Source organism: Phoenix dactylifera, chromosome 9 (assembly GCF_009389715.1).
Source record: "Phoenix dactylifera cultivar Barhee BC4 chromosome 9, palm_55x_up_171113_PBpolish2nd_filt_p, whole genome shotgun sequence".
Lineage (NCBI taxonomy): Eukaryota > Viridiplantae > Streptophyta > Magnoliopsida > Arecales > Arecaceae > Phoenix > Phoenix dactylifera.
Genome location: NC_052400.1, coordinates 3,287,273 through 3,303,010, shown reverse-complemented (window position 1 = coordinate 3,303,010; position 15,738 = coordinate 3,287,273). Strand labels below are relative to the sequence as shown.

The window sequence follows — 15,738 nt, the reverse complement described above, 5'->3', positions numbered from 1 at the left end:
TTATCATGCTAAGGCTGGTGAGTCCCTGTCACGAGTTGGCAAATATTCAACCAATCTGTGGGGAGAGAATTCGGTCCGACCCCGATAATTCAAGGCTCGGACCCGAAGTTAATTAACTTCGCTAAAGTTAAGTCCTAATGACCGCCCCAAGGCTTGGTCGCATTGGACTAGGCTCGGAAAGACTTTGAGAAGAGGGCGACTATATCTACATCAAAACGTCGACCGATCTAACTCGCATAGCAGCTACTGCTTCTCTAACCACTTCCCTAGTTTGATTGAATTCCGAGCCCGAACCCTTTGGGTGAACGATACTCCAACTAGTTGGAGGACCAAACAATGGAGCTCGACGAGCCGAACCTAAACCCAAACCCTGTGGCGGGCGAAATTAGAGGCCATAAAGCCCATGTCCTCGGAACTCAAAACGGATCCGAGCTGGAAAACCTACGCTACGTAAACGAGTTTCCAATAAGAAATGCATATTCATTTCAAAAAGGCCCGTAGGCTAAGTACAAAATTCGGGTTTGGCCCTTACAAGAATGGGAGGCCATCCCAACCTTACAAGAAAGAACAAAAATTACACTAAAGGTTCGAGTTCGACCACCTCAGCCTCGGCGGTCCCGGGAGTGGTCGGCTCAGCAGCCGAGACCTCTACAATGGCCTCGGCAATAATAGGAGCGGCCTCGGGGGCGACCTCGGTCGCTTCAGGATCGGCTACGGCCGCCTCAGCTCCCGGACTTTCTGCCTCCGCCTCCGCCCTCCCTGCTCCCGGTTTGAGCAGGTTTACATCGAAATCCGGGAGAAGATGCCGCAACTGGTTGCGGAAATCCCGGAAGCCTTAGATTAACCCGTTCACGCCCTCCTCTGCTAAGAGGTCGCGAAACTCCTCCGACTCACGGAAGAGCTTGACGGCGTCCTGGGCCTGCTCCCGGGCCTCCTTCTCCCGAGCCTCATGGTAGGCGGCCTTCCGCTCCAAAATCTTTATTTCTCTTTCGCGATCCGCGAGCAGAGATTGCACGTCAAGTAGACGGATCTCGAGATCTCGGACCTTTATTCGAGCCTCCCCCACCTCCTGCTCGCGTATAGCGAGCGACGATTCGGCCTCCGTCCGGCGGGCCTCCGCAGCGCGCACTTCGGACCTAGTCAAAGAGTGCGCGCCCTTCTCCTCTTCAAGTTCGGCGACCAGAGTCCGAACCTCGTCTTCGGCCGCCCCTAGCTTCGCTTGAAGCACTTTCTGCTCGGCCTCAGACGCGAGGAACTTTGTTTCGGCCTCCTCGCGCCCCCTTTGATGCCTTCGGGCCCGGTCCCGATAGTCCTGGATGATGTGAATCATCGTCTCGGTCTCGTGGAGGCGCTGCAAGAGGGACATGTAAGAAACAGTTTTAAGCCGAAACACCAATTTGCACAGAGATAAAAGCTGACTTACTCGGATGGAAGAGCAAATAGCGGAGTCCATGAACTCGCCGTAGTTCATGGACCGAATTTTGGCCTGGTCGGCCGGGAGCAGCGCGACCCGAAGAACTTCGCGCGCCACTTGTACATTATCGAGGGCCGAGTCGCCCTCGAAAACAGCCCATCCAGGAGCGTAAGGCACCCGCTCCTGAGGACCCGAAGGACCCGCCAGACCGGCCTCAGCTGGCCGGGGTGCGGCCGACCCCGTTGCTTCTTGGCTATTCCCCGGCTCAGAGCTGGGGAATTGGGGTCGAGTAGACGGCTGACCGGACCGCTGCGTGGTAGAGGTGGGGCGTGCGAGCGCCAGATCTGCTGAGGTCCTCCCTCCCTGGTCGGAATCTGGAGCTTCCCGCCGACCAGGGACTTGCGAAATCGGCACCGGACACGGAGGTGCCATTGTGGCTCCGCCAGAGCCCACGCCCTCTCCCCGACCAGCCTCAGGGCGCACGGGGCGAGAAGCGCGCGCCTCAACGGTTGTGGTCGTCGAGGTCTTCGCCGAGGTCTTTGCTTTCTTCCTCGGCTCGGTCGGTTCTCCTGAGAGTTCAGCCGCCCTCTTTTGGAAGCGGGCGTAAAGGACTTCGCTCTTGGTCACCATTTTTGCGATGTCTGCAAAGATGAGCAAAATTAGAACATTAGAACAATAAGGAAATAAGAAGTTGCTGTAACTATCCTTACCCTGAGGACGTGCCGAGCTCAAGCCCACGTTCACCAGGGCGTCCTCGCTAATGAGGCCGTTCAGCAAAATCCCGTCCCCAAGGCTGCGGATGGTATCGAAGATCTCCTGCTCACGCGGAGAAAGCTGGGGGAGCCTGTTGATGGATTTAAGTTGGGCCGGCCTCCACCTGGGGTCAAACCCCCAGGCCCGTTCGGAACCCAGGAAGAAGAATTTCTCCTTCCAACCATGAATGGATGAGGGGGCACCATGAAAAAGTGGACGACCCACCCGGAGGGCGATGTAGAGCCACTCCCCGTCTCCCGGGTTCGACTTAAAAATAAAAAGTCGCCAGAAGACGTGGACAGAGGTAGGAATCTCCTGTAGTAAACACAGTGATAGGAAACCCATCACTGCCCTCCAAGCGTTTGGAGTGAGTTGCGCCGGGACCAACTGGCATACCGCCAGCAACTCATTCACAAAGCTGTGAAGAGGAAATCGGAGGCCGGCCCAGAGTGACTCCGAGTGCACTCCGATCCGGCCTACCGGAGGATCGGTTACCCGATCCCTTCGCCTGGCGGGTTCCAAATGGAACCCGTGAAGAGGGAAAAACCACTCTTCGGTCATCTCGACCTCCAGGACACTCATGGTGGATACTACTTCGCTAGGCAAAGAACCCATTACAAGAGAGGGAAATCAAAAAGAAGGGGGACCTGGGAAAGATGCCGGAGAAAAGGGACTTCGGTCTGAGGAAGGCTGGGAGAATAGGAAGCTGGAAGCAGAAGGCAATAGAAAGAGGACAGGGGGCCGGGGGAGAGTTTATATAGACCTCCCCAACGGCCTGGATCAGCGAAGAAAGCGCTGCGTCCTGGTTAGATGATAACACGTGTCGGCCTAAAAGACAGAACGACGCATTTAATTAGGGCTGGCGCTTCGAATGTCGAAGCGCCCCATCGGATCGTGCGGAAAGGCATCCGCAATCGAAGATCGTGCGGCCCCATCATGAGCCCACGACGCGAGGACGCTTCGCAAAAGGTGTCCCAATAATGAGGCTCTTCGGGAAAGAAGAGACGCCGCCTATTAAAGGCTCCTCGAAGCGTTCGATAATTCAAAACGCACAGTAAATCAAAATTTTCGGAATTCGTGACGACCCAATTAAAGCTACTTCCCGCGCTCCAGCTGATAGCCAACTGGAGCTCGGAAGTCGGGGGTTAGTGTTAGGGGAAAAACCCTAAGTCATATATCCACAGAGGCGCTCGGCCGAAGAGCGCCGACCGGAAAGCTGCTCGGCCAAAGGATGCCGACCAGGAAGGCGCTCGACTAGAGGGCGCCGACCAGAGTGCGCGCTAAGAGGTGCCCAACCAAAATAAACTGCTCGGTTAGAAAGTGCCGACCAAAGACAGCGCCGAGGCGCTCTGCTAGAAGGTGCTCGCCTAAAGGGCGCCAACCAGGAGCACTTGAAGCAACCCCGCCACAGGGCGCCCCATTGGGCGACCAGCTCGGCTCGGCACTCTTGCCGAGCCGATGCCTTAACCAAATGTTTAACCTCCGCCTAAAGTCCAAGGGACTGACAACTCCTACGGCTTGCGACCTGCCACTATCTCCAAGCCATCAAGGCATAAGATCTTCGCAGGTATTCGGCACGACCTGCCATTAATGCATGAGACTCTCTCAAGTCTCCGATGCACTCAGTCATTTAATGAACACGGCCCAAGACGATCTCCGGATCACTGAACCATCAGAGCGCATGGCTCTACCTGACCGCCGGTTCATTCGGTAATAAATGCACTTACCATCCACAGACCCCAGGCCCGCTACGGCCGACGGTTCAACCACTCCAACAGGTCCGATCGACCGTGACAACTCCCTGGTTCCGGTCTGATTCGGCCTTTTTTTTCCACCACGCCATTAATGGGCCAAATCGTGCCCAATTATCACATAACGGGACAAACCTCCTGTCACCTCCCAGGTAACCGAATCCTCCTATAAAAGGGAACCTGGGGGGAAGAGAAAAGGGGACAAAAAAATAGGAGGAAAAACCCGAAGCTCTCTCTGTCTTCTCCACATACTCTCTTCCCTGCTCTCTCCACATACTTGCCCCCTCTGACTTAGGCATCGGAGGGCCGGCGCCGGGGCCCGGCCACCGGCTTTTTTGCAGGACAGGACAGGATTGGACGCACCACCCCTCTTCGGACTTGCACACCCCCCGCGGCGGAGGACGCAGCCGGCCGGCGCACCGCCGTCCGCCCCCTGCAGCAGCGGAGCTCCTCCTTCCCCGGCTTCGCGGCGGCCCCCGGGTCCAATTTCCAGCAACAAATATATATTATTAATTTAATATTTTTAAAATATAGTATTATATTATATTTTATGTAAATTATAATTTTTTAAATTACGATAAAAGCTCGAATTTGAGATCGAGTATGCTCGATTGATATTCAAGTCGAGCCAAACCGATCTTAAGTATTAATTTTTTTTTTTTATCGAGTAGTATTCAAACTTAGATATTAAGGCTCGATCGTTCTCAAGTCGAGTTTCAGGTCCGAGTATTTTAAATTAAGTCGAGCTACTCTCTAGCTTCCAACTTGGCTCTCCTCGACTGCAATCATGTACGAACATGTCTACTTATCGTGGCAAAGGTCACTCGACTTGGAGAAATTTATCCGTAGTGAGGAACTTATTGTAGTTCGGTTTATAGTTTTGTTTTGTTTAGTGTAATTACTTGCTCTCTTGGTTCATTGTCAACTCCTAATTTTATGAAAATGAATCATTAATTTTAACTATTTTAGGATTCATGTCTATATTAAGTTATGTTGAGTCTTAGACTCAATATTCTTAAAATTTATTTTTTAGTTGAGGTAAGATGATGATATTTTTGGTTTCGTTTGGTTTTTTTTTTTTTTGTGGGGGGGGTGGGGGAGGGGGGATGGTGATTTTTTTGTTTTTGTTTTATAGTAAGAAAAGAACACTACAAAGAAAAGAAGTTAAGCCGACTCTTGAATGCCGACGCTAAGGAGATAAATCGGTAAATTTGGCTCCCGTACCAAATTTTGCCGATGCTTCTAATGAGTGTCGGCAATTTGAAAGAGCTAACGACGCTTAAAAGCGTCGTCATAGGACTCAAGCTAAAACGACGCTGGAAAGTATGGGCCGTTTGCAAGGGAAGAGCCAGCAAGAGCAGCCCAGAGATGAGAGGAAGAGGCTCTGCAGTTGGCAGTGATTTGAGAAGAAACTTTCAGACAACAGGGAGTAGGAAGCCAAGCATGCATGTGTCCCGGGTGGTTTTCTCCTTTATTGAAGAGGGCTTCTCAGGAGTGGACCTGAGAGGACGCTTTTAAGCGTCGTTGAAGGTCAAGACCTAAGACGACGCTTATAAGCGTCATCAAATTCGAAGACCCCCTCCAAACCTAGTGCCCAACCCCGAGCCCTCATTCTGCCCTAGTTTTCTCCTCTCCGACGCTGAGCAGGTCTAGCCCCCATCTTTCTCCTCTCCGGCATCGACCGTCCGACCCCAACCTCCTTCCTCCTTTTCGGCGCTGACCGACCGACCCAACCCCCTCTCCTCCTCCCTCCTCTCCGACGCCGACAGACCGACCTCAATCCCCTCCGCCCGAGATATTTTTCTCCTCTCCTCTCCCTCCTTCTCGCTTGTTCTCCTCCTCTTCCTCCTCTTCATCGTGTATTCATGGGTGTTTTTTCCTTCTTTAATTTGTTCTCGAGCTTCGCCTCCGCCCTAGGGTCTCCTCCTCCTCCCTCCTTTCTGGCGCCAACCGAGCAGCCCTCAAGCCTCGATCGAGCTTCGCGACAGCCCTCCTCTTCGGAGACGGGCATCGACCGACCGACCGACCCGAAGCAACGATCGATCGAGATCTGCCTCCGCCCGAGGTAATGCACCATCTTTCCTTTATTCTTTTGTGCTTAGTCATGTACTCTAGGATTTAAATTATTAATTTGATTTTTTTGGTATATGACAATTAAAATAGAGCTACGCAATCATTAAATTATCTGATCGACTCCTAAAACTGAGATGCAATTATTAAATTAAGTTAGTTCCACGGCAAGAAACTTGTTCTTCCAACTAGGGTTCATTCTCCTTAATTTGCTCGTTGTGCTTGGAAAGATATTGGTGGGTCAAGATTAACTCCTATAACACCATTAACTTGCTTGCTGATGGTTCCATGCGATATAAAATTATTATTTAATGTACGAGATATTTGTTTTTGTTCATCTTTATATGATTGAGATGATGTATATCATATTATTGCACTTGTATATGACTTCTCAAAGCGACCATGATTTACTATGTGCCGGATGAGGAGCTGGCAATTTACGTATCATGCATGCTGCGCAATACGAGCTGACACTTCTGAGTCTACGCCACGTAGTCATTTAATTTTGTCTCTGCATTTTAATACATTTTCCAGTTCATGACCCAACATCATGCTTGATAAAGTAGAAGCTCATCCTATGTCATATTCCAAAGTGCGAATGGGTCTTCAGTCTGTAAATTACCACTAGTTCATCATAACATTAACCAAGCTCATGTAAACCACATTTGTATCATGACCGATCTTTCCATTCATCCATTCATATCGAGAAGCAAAATACAGTTGTTGCATTCTCTTGTCCCTTGCTGCAAACATCCTACTGAATTTACATTCACATGCTACATTAGTGCAACATCTAATCTGTAAGAACTTCCAAAACTATATTGAAAATTAGTACAGATGCTTATCATGTTGGATACACAACTTTGAACGTAAAAATGAAATAAAAAAGATCAGCAATTGAATATCACATCATGTTTAAACTGGGTATAGTTGAATACTCACGAACCTGAACTATTTCAGCTAGCAAGTAGTTTTCTTCTATTGACTTAAGAATATGCAGGAATAGCTCATCCTTTCTTATCAATATTATCTTGAGAACATTTCCAATGAGGAATGAGTAGATCATGGGCTACAAGAGATCGCAAGGAACGTGGCAAGTAGATTCGTGCAAGTACGCATGATGCCGGACCCACAGAAGATTGACAGCTGCCATTGAGCTGCCAGGGTACATGACTGGATCCAGACTCGACTCAATTTAATTTGATTGGAGCAGAATATTCAGCTCCAAAGCCCGCATGCCTGCCTCATCGCGGAGTATATATATATTTTTAATAATATTATATTTTAATAATATATATTATTAATTTAATATTTTAAAAATATAGTATTATATCATATTTTATGTAAATTATATATTTTTTTAATTATGACAAAAGCTCGAATTTGAGCTCGAGTATGATGAAGAATTAGATGGGAAGTTCAACTTATGAGAAAATGCATTTGATTAGTCCATTATGTATTCCTCTGTATCGCAAATACTTGGAACTTGTTATCTGGCTTTCAAGTCGAATTAACTCCCGTACAAAATATGCATCCTTATGGAAAGAAGCAGCTCAGTTTCTTCTGGATGATAAAGAAAACTCTGCGTGGTTCTGTCGTTTAAATTCGTGGCATCACTTTACATGGAGGAAGTACATACTCCTCTCCATTTATGAACTGAAGCGACAATAGAGAACAAATGAATGAAATAATGGGCGTGATTGGTCTCTACATTCCATTTCTCTTCAGGCAAAGGAGCACTCCGGAGGTAGGCCCTGAGGGAATCGCTTGAGGTCAGTGCAGTAGTTGTAGATCATATAGTTTCTCTGCAGCCATCTCATCCTTCCTTGGCTCGTGGAATCCAGCTCCTGATTCCACCAGTCGCTGCTGGCCGAAGCAGTACCAGCTTTCTTCGAAGGGCAGTTGGAGGCACCCGAGGACCAGACGCAGGCATCAGCGTTGAAATTCCTGTACGAGGCGGTGAAGGGGGCCTTCGCCCAGTCGGTCTTGATGCGTCCGCCCTGCGTCGCCCAGTCATCGGCATTCCAGAGGCTGGAGTAGATCCTCATGGGTTGGTTCTTCGGAAACGCAACACCCTTGGACTCCATATTCTTGAAGTCTCTGATTGGCATGCCATCAACCATGAAGCTGAAAGGATAAATACAATCCAAGGCGAGCATGACATTAGTTTCAAATGTACGAGAGGAAGCAGCATTTTCGTAATAGATAGTATCACTTATGCGGAATTTGAGAACTCACATGATATGTCTGGGGTTCCAGAGGATGGAGTAGGTGTGGAAGTCCTTGGTGGGATCAAACCAGAGATGGAACTGCATCTCTTTGTTCCCCTTCCCCTGGGCGAACACATTGGTGTGGAGCGTGTAGGGGTCTCCGCTGAGGTTCCCGAGGAACTCGAAGTCGATCTCATCATGGGTCGGTCCTTGTGATGATAGCTGCGAGCAGAGATGCCTGGTTAGTTCTTCAAATTCCGGTCATAATACAAAGGAGGACGGATTAGACGATGCCTGGTGGCTATAAAAGGGGACTTACGTAGTAGGCGGTGACGGTGCCGGCGGAGTTCCCAGGGACTAGTTTCAGCTGCATGTCGATCTTGCCGAAGAGATACTCGTTCTTGGACTGGAAGCCGGAGCCAGAGGCTTTGTCGAGGGAGAGGGTGAGGAGCTGCCCGTTTTCGAGGATCTTTGCACGCCCATCGCCCCAGGTGATTTGGAAGTTTTGGTCCAAGTTACCAGCGGAGGCGGCGGTCATGAAAGAGCAAGCTAGCAGGAGGAGAGAGAAAGCCATGATGGCACCAGTAGAGAGGGAAGCAGCTGACATGACGTTGAGATAACAAAGGGAGACTTGTTTCGGTAGAAGAGAGAGGATGGGAATGTTGGTGTTGCTGGAGTGAAGAAGGCAGCAGGAGCTACTGGGTTTATATATACATACATGGGAGGCGATGTGTGATGAGGGGATCGAGGAAAGGCCTCGGATGGTTCTCCCCTCGATGCTATGGCATGGGTTGGCAACAGATTGGCGACAGTGGTATGCGAAGGTGGCTTCTTATTATTAAAAAGTGGGGCTCGAGACTCGTGAAGCAAGTGGTGGAGACTGGTTTCGTGTGGGGTGGGGCGATGTCTGGCGGTGAACCAGCAGCAGCAAATAGACGTGGACCTCGTGGTCAGCTTTCAGTCACCGGGTACCTTCGATGAGGTGGGTTGCTGCAGTCACTTTCCAGCTGGCGTTTGGTTGCGTCAGAGAAAATAGACTATAAGAGAAAGCCAACCAAAGCGCAACCAGAGTTCTCCGCGGGGTGGAGCGCTAAGAAAGAGAAAGCATTATCGCTATACGAAATGAAGCAGCGGCTAGCACGCTAAGATAAACCACTTGGAAAAGGCGTCGCCTTTCTTTCTCGGTCGTCTGTCTTAATTCATGTTGTAATGCGGTCGTTCTCTGCTGCATTGGTGTTTTCACTCCCCACTCTCCACCATAACCAAATTTTTCTACCATATTTTGCCTTTGGTTTTGGTCCAGCTGTCGCTTGGTTGCGATATTTTGGTCAGATGCCCGTGGCTGCTGCGCGGAACCCCAGGCCTGCTCCGAGAGAGCCCAAGGAACGCGGCAAGCAGCTTCATGCACGTACGCCTGATGCCGGACCCATAGAGGATTGACAGCTGCTATTGAGCTGCCAGCGTACATGACCGGATCCAAACTCGACTCAATTTAATTTGATTGCAGTAGAATATTCAGCTCCAAAGCTCGCATGCCTACCCGATAGCCGAGTATATATTTTTTTTAATAATATTATATTTTTTTATAATATATATTATTAATTTAATATTTAAAAATATAGTATTATGTTATTTTTTATATAAATTATATATTTTTTAAATTATGACAAAAGCCCAAATTTGAGCTCGAGTATGGCTCTATCGATTTTAAGTCGAATTTTAGATCCGAGTATTTTAAATCGAGTCGAACTAGTCTCTAGCTACACGACTTGGCTCGGCTCAATTGTATCTCTATATGGGTATGTCTACTTGTTGCTATAAAGATCACTTGACTTGGAGAAATTTGTCATTAGTGAAGAATGTTGCGCGATGAAAGGACTCACCCTCGATCGTACTGTTCCCTTTCCTGCGTCCAAACTGCGGAAAGACGAATCGAGAAGAAGAAGTAGTAGAGAATAAAATCAAATCTTTTGCAAAGACAATAATTTTACGTGGTTCACCCAATACGGGTTACGTCCACGGAGGCCACACACACAGATTTCAATATATTCAGCAAGGGTTACAATGATCTCTCTTCCTGTTGGAGATTGCACACCTAGGGCTTACAAGAGAGATAGGACTCCAAAAGAAACTCACTACAGCCGCTCTCATCTCACCTAGGGTTCACCAAAAAACCCTATTTATAGGTTTTCAACACATAAGGAAACTTCCCTACGAAAAACCCTAAGTCAAAAAACCCATCTTGCCATCGTTTCAATCAATCCCGTGATCAGGAGTCGACTCTTCACTTTCAGGGGTCGACTCCTGATAAGTTCGAGTCGACTCGGACATCCTCGGGTCGACTCCAAGTATCAGCACCGAAACTGGCACGTTCTGTCTTTCTGAGAGAGTCGACTCCTGCAGGGCTGGAGTCGACTCCTGCAGGGCTGGAGTCGACTCCTGCAGGGCTGGAGTCGACTCCTGCATGACTGGAGTCGACTCCTGCAAAGCTGGAGTCGACTCCTGCAGGACTGGAGTCGACTCCTGCAAGCAACCCAGAAAACTGCTCTCTGTTTCTTCACTGTGGCAGATGCGAGTCGACCCTCTCATCCCTGGGGTCGACTCAAGCTTCATAGGAGTCGACTCCAGCTCTGCAGGAGTCGACTCCATTCAGTTGGCACAGACTTTTTCAAGCAAACTTGAGCCGAATTCAATTTGCAGTCGTTTCGAGTTTCGAGGCACATTTTTCTCAACAATCTCCCACTTGCCGAGAAACAAGCCTGAAGCAACCGTAACCCCATCAGCAACATGATCTCCAATCATCCTCCATGTGTGTGAACCTCTGTCTTCACTTCTAGCTGTGAAGACCAACAGAAGATGCACATATGTGCAACTTCTCAAGAGTAACTACCTTTGTCAACATATCTGCTCGGTTGTCCATTGTATGTATCTTCTCTAGCCGGAAAAAATCTTCTTCGAGGAGTGACCGAATAAAGTGATATCTGATATCAATGTGTTTGGTCCTTGAGTGAAAAGCAGCATTCTTTGCCAAATGTATAGCACTCTGGCTGTCGCTATACAACTTCGCATCGCCTTGCTCCATGCCAAGCTCTTTCATCAAACTTTGTAACCAAACCATCTCCTTGCTCGCTTCAGTAAGAGCAACGTATTCGGCCTCGGTCGTAGACAATGCTACAATCTTCTGTAGTTTCGAAACCCATGAAACTGCAGCACTTCCCAGCGTGAACACATACCCGGTAGTACTCTTTCTGCCATCAATGTCTCCAGCCATGTCAGAATCCACGAAACCATATAGGCAAACATCAGGACCACCATAGCATAGTCCTAAGTCTCTGGTTTCTTTCAGATACCGCAATATCCACTTCACAGCTCTCCAATGCTCCTGGCCTGGATCGCTCATGTATCTGCTCACCACTCCCACTGCATGGGCAATATCCGGTCTCGTGCAAACCATGGCATACATAAGGCTTCCGACCGCTGATAAGTAGGGTACATACTTCATCTCATCTCGATCATTCTGCGTAGTCGGACACTCCTGCTTTGATAACTTGAAGTGTGCGCCCAGCGGAGTACTCACAGCTTTAGCCCCGTCCATATTGAACCGCTTCAGCACCTTATCAATGTACTCTGCTTGAGACAACTTCAACGTTTTAAGTTTCCTGTCCCTGCTGATACGCATCCCAAGGACTTTCTTGGCTTCACCCAAGTCCTTCATTGAAAACTCCTGGGATAATTGTTTCTTCAGTTTCACAATCTCTCCCATGTTGGCACTTGCCACCAACATATCATCTACATACAGAAGTAGAATGATATATGAGCTTTTTAATCCCTTAAAGTAGCAGCAATGATCACCATTACACCTCTGAAACTCATTCTTCAGCATAAACTGATCAAACTTTAAGTACCACTGACGAGGCGCTTGTTTCAACCCGTACAAACTTTTCTGAAGTCGGCACACCCAATCTTTCTTCCCCTTCACAACATATCCTTCTGGCTGCTTCATGTAGATTTCCTCTTCAAGGTCGCCATGTAAAAATGCAGTCTTGATGTCAAGCTGCTCAAGATGTAAGTCTTTGGCTGCCACTATGCTCAACACCATCCGGATAGTAGACATCTTCACAACTGGAGAAAAGATCTCGTCAAAATCAATGCCCTCCTTCTGCTGAAAACCCTTGACAACAAGTCTCGCTTTGAACCTCTCAGAACCATCTGGTTCAAGCTTTAGTCTGTATACCCACTTGTTGTGCAAAGCTCTCTTCCCCTTCGGAAGTGGAACCAAGTCCCACGTCCTGTTGGATGATAGGGAATCCATTTCATCATCCATGGCAAGCTTCCACTTGTCACTGGCTTTGACTTGTAAAGCCTCCTTATAGCTTTCTGGCTCACCACCATCCGTAAGCAACAAGTATTGTAGGGAGTCAGCATACCTAGACGGAGTTTTTCTGATTCTTTTACCCTTGCGCAAAGCAATCGGGATATCAGCTGGCAGTTCTTCTTCTTGCTGTGCTTCTCCCACTGGCTCAGCAACTTCTTCATCGTCTCGAGACATTGTTTCATCATCCAGCTCTGCATATTCCGATTTTACAGCTTTGTCGCCTTAGCCCGTCTGTTGCTGCAGGTCCTTGTACAGAACCTCTTCATTGAATACAACATTTCTGCTCCTGATGACTTTCCGATCTGTCGCATCCCAGAGTCGGTATCCAAAATCATCACCACCGTACCCAATGAATGTGCACTTCTTTGACTTTGCATCCAGCTTGGTTCGATTGTCTGCAGTATCGAGCACGTAAGAGATGCAACCAAAGGTACGCAAGTGAGATAGTTTCACCTCTTTCCCAGTCCATGCTTCCTCCGGCAGTCCAAGCTCCAATGCAACTGAAGGCCCTCTGTTGATCAGATACACTGCTGTACTGACCGCTTCCGCCCAAAAAATCTTCGGCAACCCCGCATGAAGCCTCATGCATCGTGCCCGCTCGTTGATGGTGCGGTTCATGCGTTCTGCAACGCCATTTTGCTGTGGCGTTCCTGGAACCGTCTTCAGTCTTCGAATTCCAGCTGAGGCACAAAAAACCTCAAACTCATCACTGCAGTATTCGCCCCCATTGTCAGACTTGAGACACTTCAATCTCTGACCTGTCTCATTCTCCACTAGAGCCTTCCACCTCTTGAACTTCTCAAATACATCGGATTTGTGCTTCAAGAAGTAGACCCATAGCTTTCGGGTAGCATCATCGATGAACGTGACATAGTACCTTGCTCCTGCATGAGAAGCCACTTGAGTTGGTCCCCACACGTCAGTATGTACGAGTTCCAACTTAGAATTTTTCTTGGTACTACCTCCTTTTGAAAAACTGACCTTCTTCTGCTTTGATAGTACACAATCTTCACAGAATTTCAAATCCACAGATTTCAGATCTCCCAGTTTTCCTTTAGTCATCATCACCTTCATCCCTTTCTGACTCATGTGGCCAAGTCTCATGTGCCATGTCCTTGCATCAACAGTCGGATTTGCAGTACTGACGGTGGAATCAGTATCAGCTGTCATGTATAGTGTTCCTGACCTTGCACCTCGAGCAATCACCAAGGCTCCCTTAGTGATCTTCCAAGCATCATCATTGAAGGTGGTCACAAACCCCAAATCCGACAACTGACTTACCGAAATCAGATTTCGAGCCAGTTTGGGTACATGTCGCACATCTTTCAGAGTTAAAGTCATCCCACTTGATGTCTTTATCTGAGCATCTCCCTTCCCTACGATGTTGCAACTGTTTCCATCACCAAGATACACCTTGCCGTGATCACCTGCAACATAGTTTGAGATGATTGCCTTGTTTCCAGTAGCATGGAACGAGGCACCTGAGTCGACTATCCACGATTCCGGATGAATATCACAGGAAAGTATCAGGGCATCATCTTCACTTGCAGTTTCGGCTAAATTAGCACTTGCTTTAGTGTCAGAACCACCATTGTTCTTCGACACTTTGCAGTCTTTTCTCAAGTGACCCTACTGCCCACAATTCCAGCACTTTCCAAGAGGTCTAGACTTGTTTCTAGACTTGGATCGTCCACCCCTATTTCTGTCTCCCTTCTTTGAAGTCCTTCCACGTTCTTCAAAAGCCAGCGCATTCCCAGATGAACTTGCTGATGGATCCAGGGTTTTTCTTCGAGCCTCTTCACTCAGAATAAGAGCTACCACTTCATCAAACCTCGCTGTAGTCTTTCCCGAAGAATTACTAACAGCCGTGATAAAGCCTTCCCAACTTTCAGGCATCTGACCTAGAAGAGCCCACGCCTTCACCTCATCAGTGAACGTGATCTTCACAGATTCCAATTGGGCACATAGGGTATTGAATTCACTCAGATGTGAATGAACACTCCCACTGTCTCTCATCTTCAAAGTGAATAATCGTCGAATCAGGAATACCTTGTTCGCTCCTGTTGGCTCATCATACATGGAAGCCAGTGTGTCCATCAAATCTTTTGCAGTCTTTACTTTGGATATATTGGCGAGGATCTCCGATGCCAAGGACAAACGGATAGCGGCGAGCGCCTTCTTATCAAGACGCTCCCACTTCTCCGACGGCATGTCTGTCGGCTTCGCTTCTTCTCCGCCCAGTGGTAGATCCAGATCCTTTGAGAGCAAGTAATCTTCCATCTGCATCTTCCACACACCAAAGTTCTGTCCGTTGAATTTCTCTATCCTCAATCTTCCTTCGTCAGCCATTGAAACACAGGGAACGTTGCTCTGATACCAGTTGTTGCGCGATGAAAGGACTCACCCTCGATCGTACTGTTCCCTTTCCTGCGTCCAAACTGCGGAAAGACGAATCGAGAAGAAGAAGTAGTAGAGAATAAAATCAAATCTTTTGCAAAGACAATAATTTTACGTGGTTCACCCAATACGGGTTACGTCCACGGAGGCCACACACACAGATTTCAATATATTCAGCAAGGGTTACAATGATCTCTCTTCCTGTTGGAGATTGCACACCTAGGGCTTACAAGAGAGATAGGACTCCAAAAGAAACTCACTACAGCCGCTCTCATCTCACCTAGGGTTCACCAAAAAACCCTATTTATAGGTTTTCAACACATAAGGAAACTTCCCTACGAAAAACCCTAAGTCAAAAAACCCATCTTGCCATCGTTTCAATCAATCCCGTGATCAGGAGTCGACTCTTCACTTTCAGGGGTCGACTCCTGATAAGTTCGAGTCGACTCGGACATCCTCGGGTCGACTCCAAGTATCAGCACCGAAACTGGCACGTTCTGTCTTTCTGAGAGAGTCGACTCCTGCAGAGCTGGAGTCGACTCCTGCAGGACTGGAGTCGACTCCTGCAAAGCTGGAGTCGACTCCTGCATGACTGGAGTCGACTCCTGCATGACTGGAGTCGACTCCTGCAAAGCTGGAGTCGACTCCTGCAGGACTGGAGTCGACTCCTGCAAGCAACCCAGAAAACTGCTCTCTGTTTCTTCACTGTGGCAGATGCGAGTCGACCCTCTCATCCCTGGGGTCGACTCAAGCTTCATAGGAGTCGAC

General features: G+C 48.3%; 2 protein-coding genes across 2 annotated transcripts; both read right to left on the bottom strand.

The window, feature by feature from the left end:
- Nucleotides 1-574: 574 nt before the first annotated feature.
- On the bottom strand, nt 575-2,152 carry LOC120111971 (putative sodium-coupled neutral amino acid transporter 10). Its single transcript, XM_039130546.1, has 3 exons — nt 1,424-2,152; nt 1,046-1,351; nt 575-811 (listed from the first exon to the last, which is right to left on the bottom strand). The coding sequence occupies exons 1-3, from the start codon at nt 2,042-2,044 to the stop codon at nt 575-577; spliced, it is 1,164 nt and encodes a 387-aa protein (XP_038986474.1). The 5' UTR covers nt 2,045-2,152.
- Nucleotides 2,153-7,417: 5,265 nt separating this feature from the next.
- Nucleotides 7,418-8,908, bottom strand: LOC120111845 (probable xyloglucan endotransglucosylase/hydrolase protein 23). Its single transcript, XM_039129854.1, has 3 exons — nt 8,518-8,908; nt 8,227-8,420; nt 7,418-8,115 (listed from the first exon to the last, which is right to left on the bottom strand). Exons 1-3 carry the CDS (start codon nt 8,803-8,805, stop codon nt 7,713-7,715), a joined length of 885 nt encoding a protein of 294 aa, XP_038985782.1. The 5' UTR covers nt 8,806-8,908; the 3' UTR covers nt 7,418-7,712.
- Nucleotides 8,909-15,738: the final 6,830 nt, after the last annotated feature.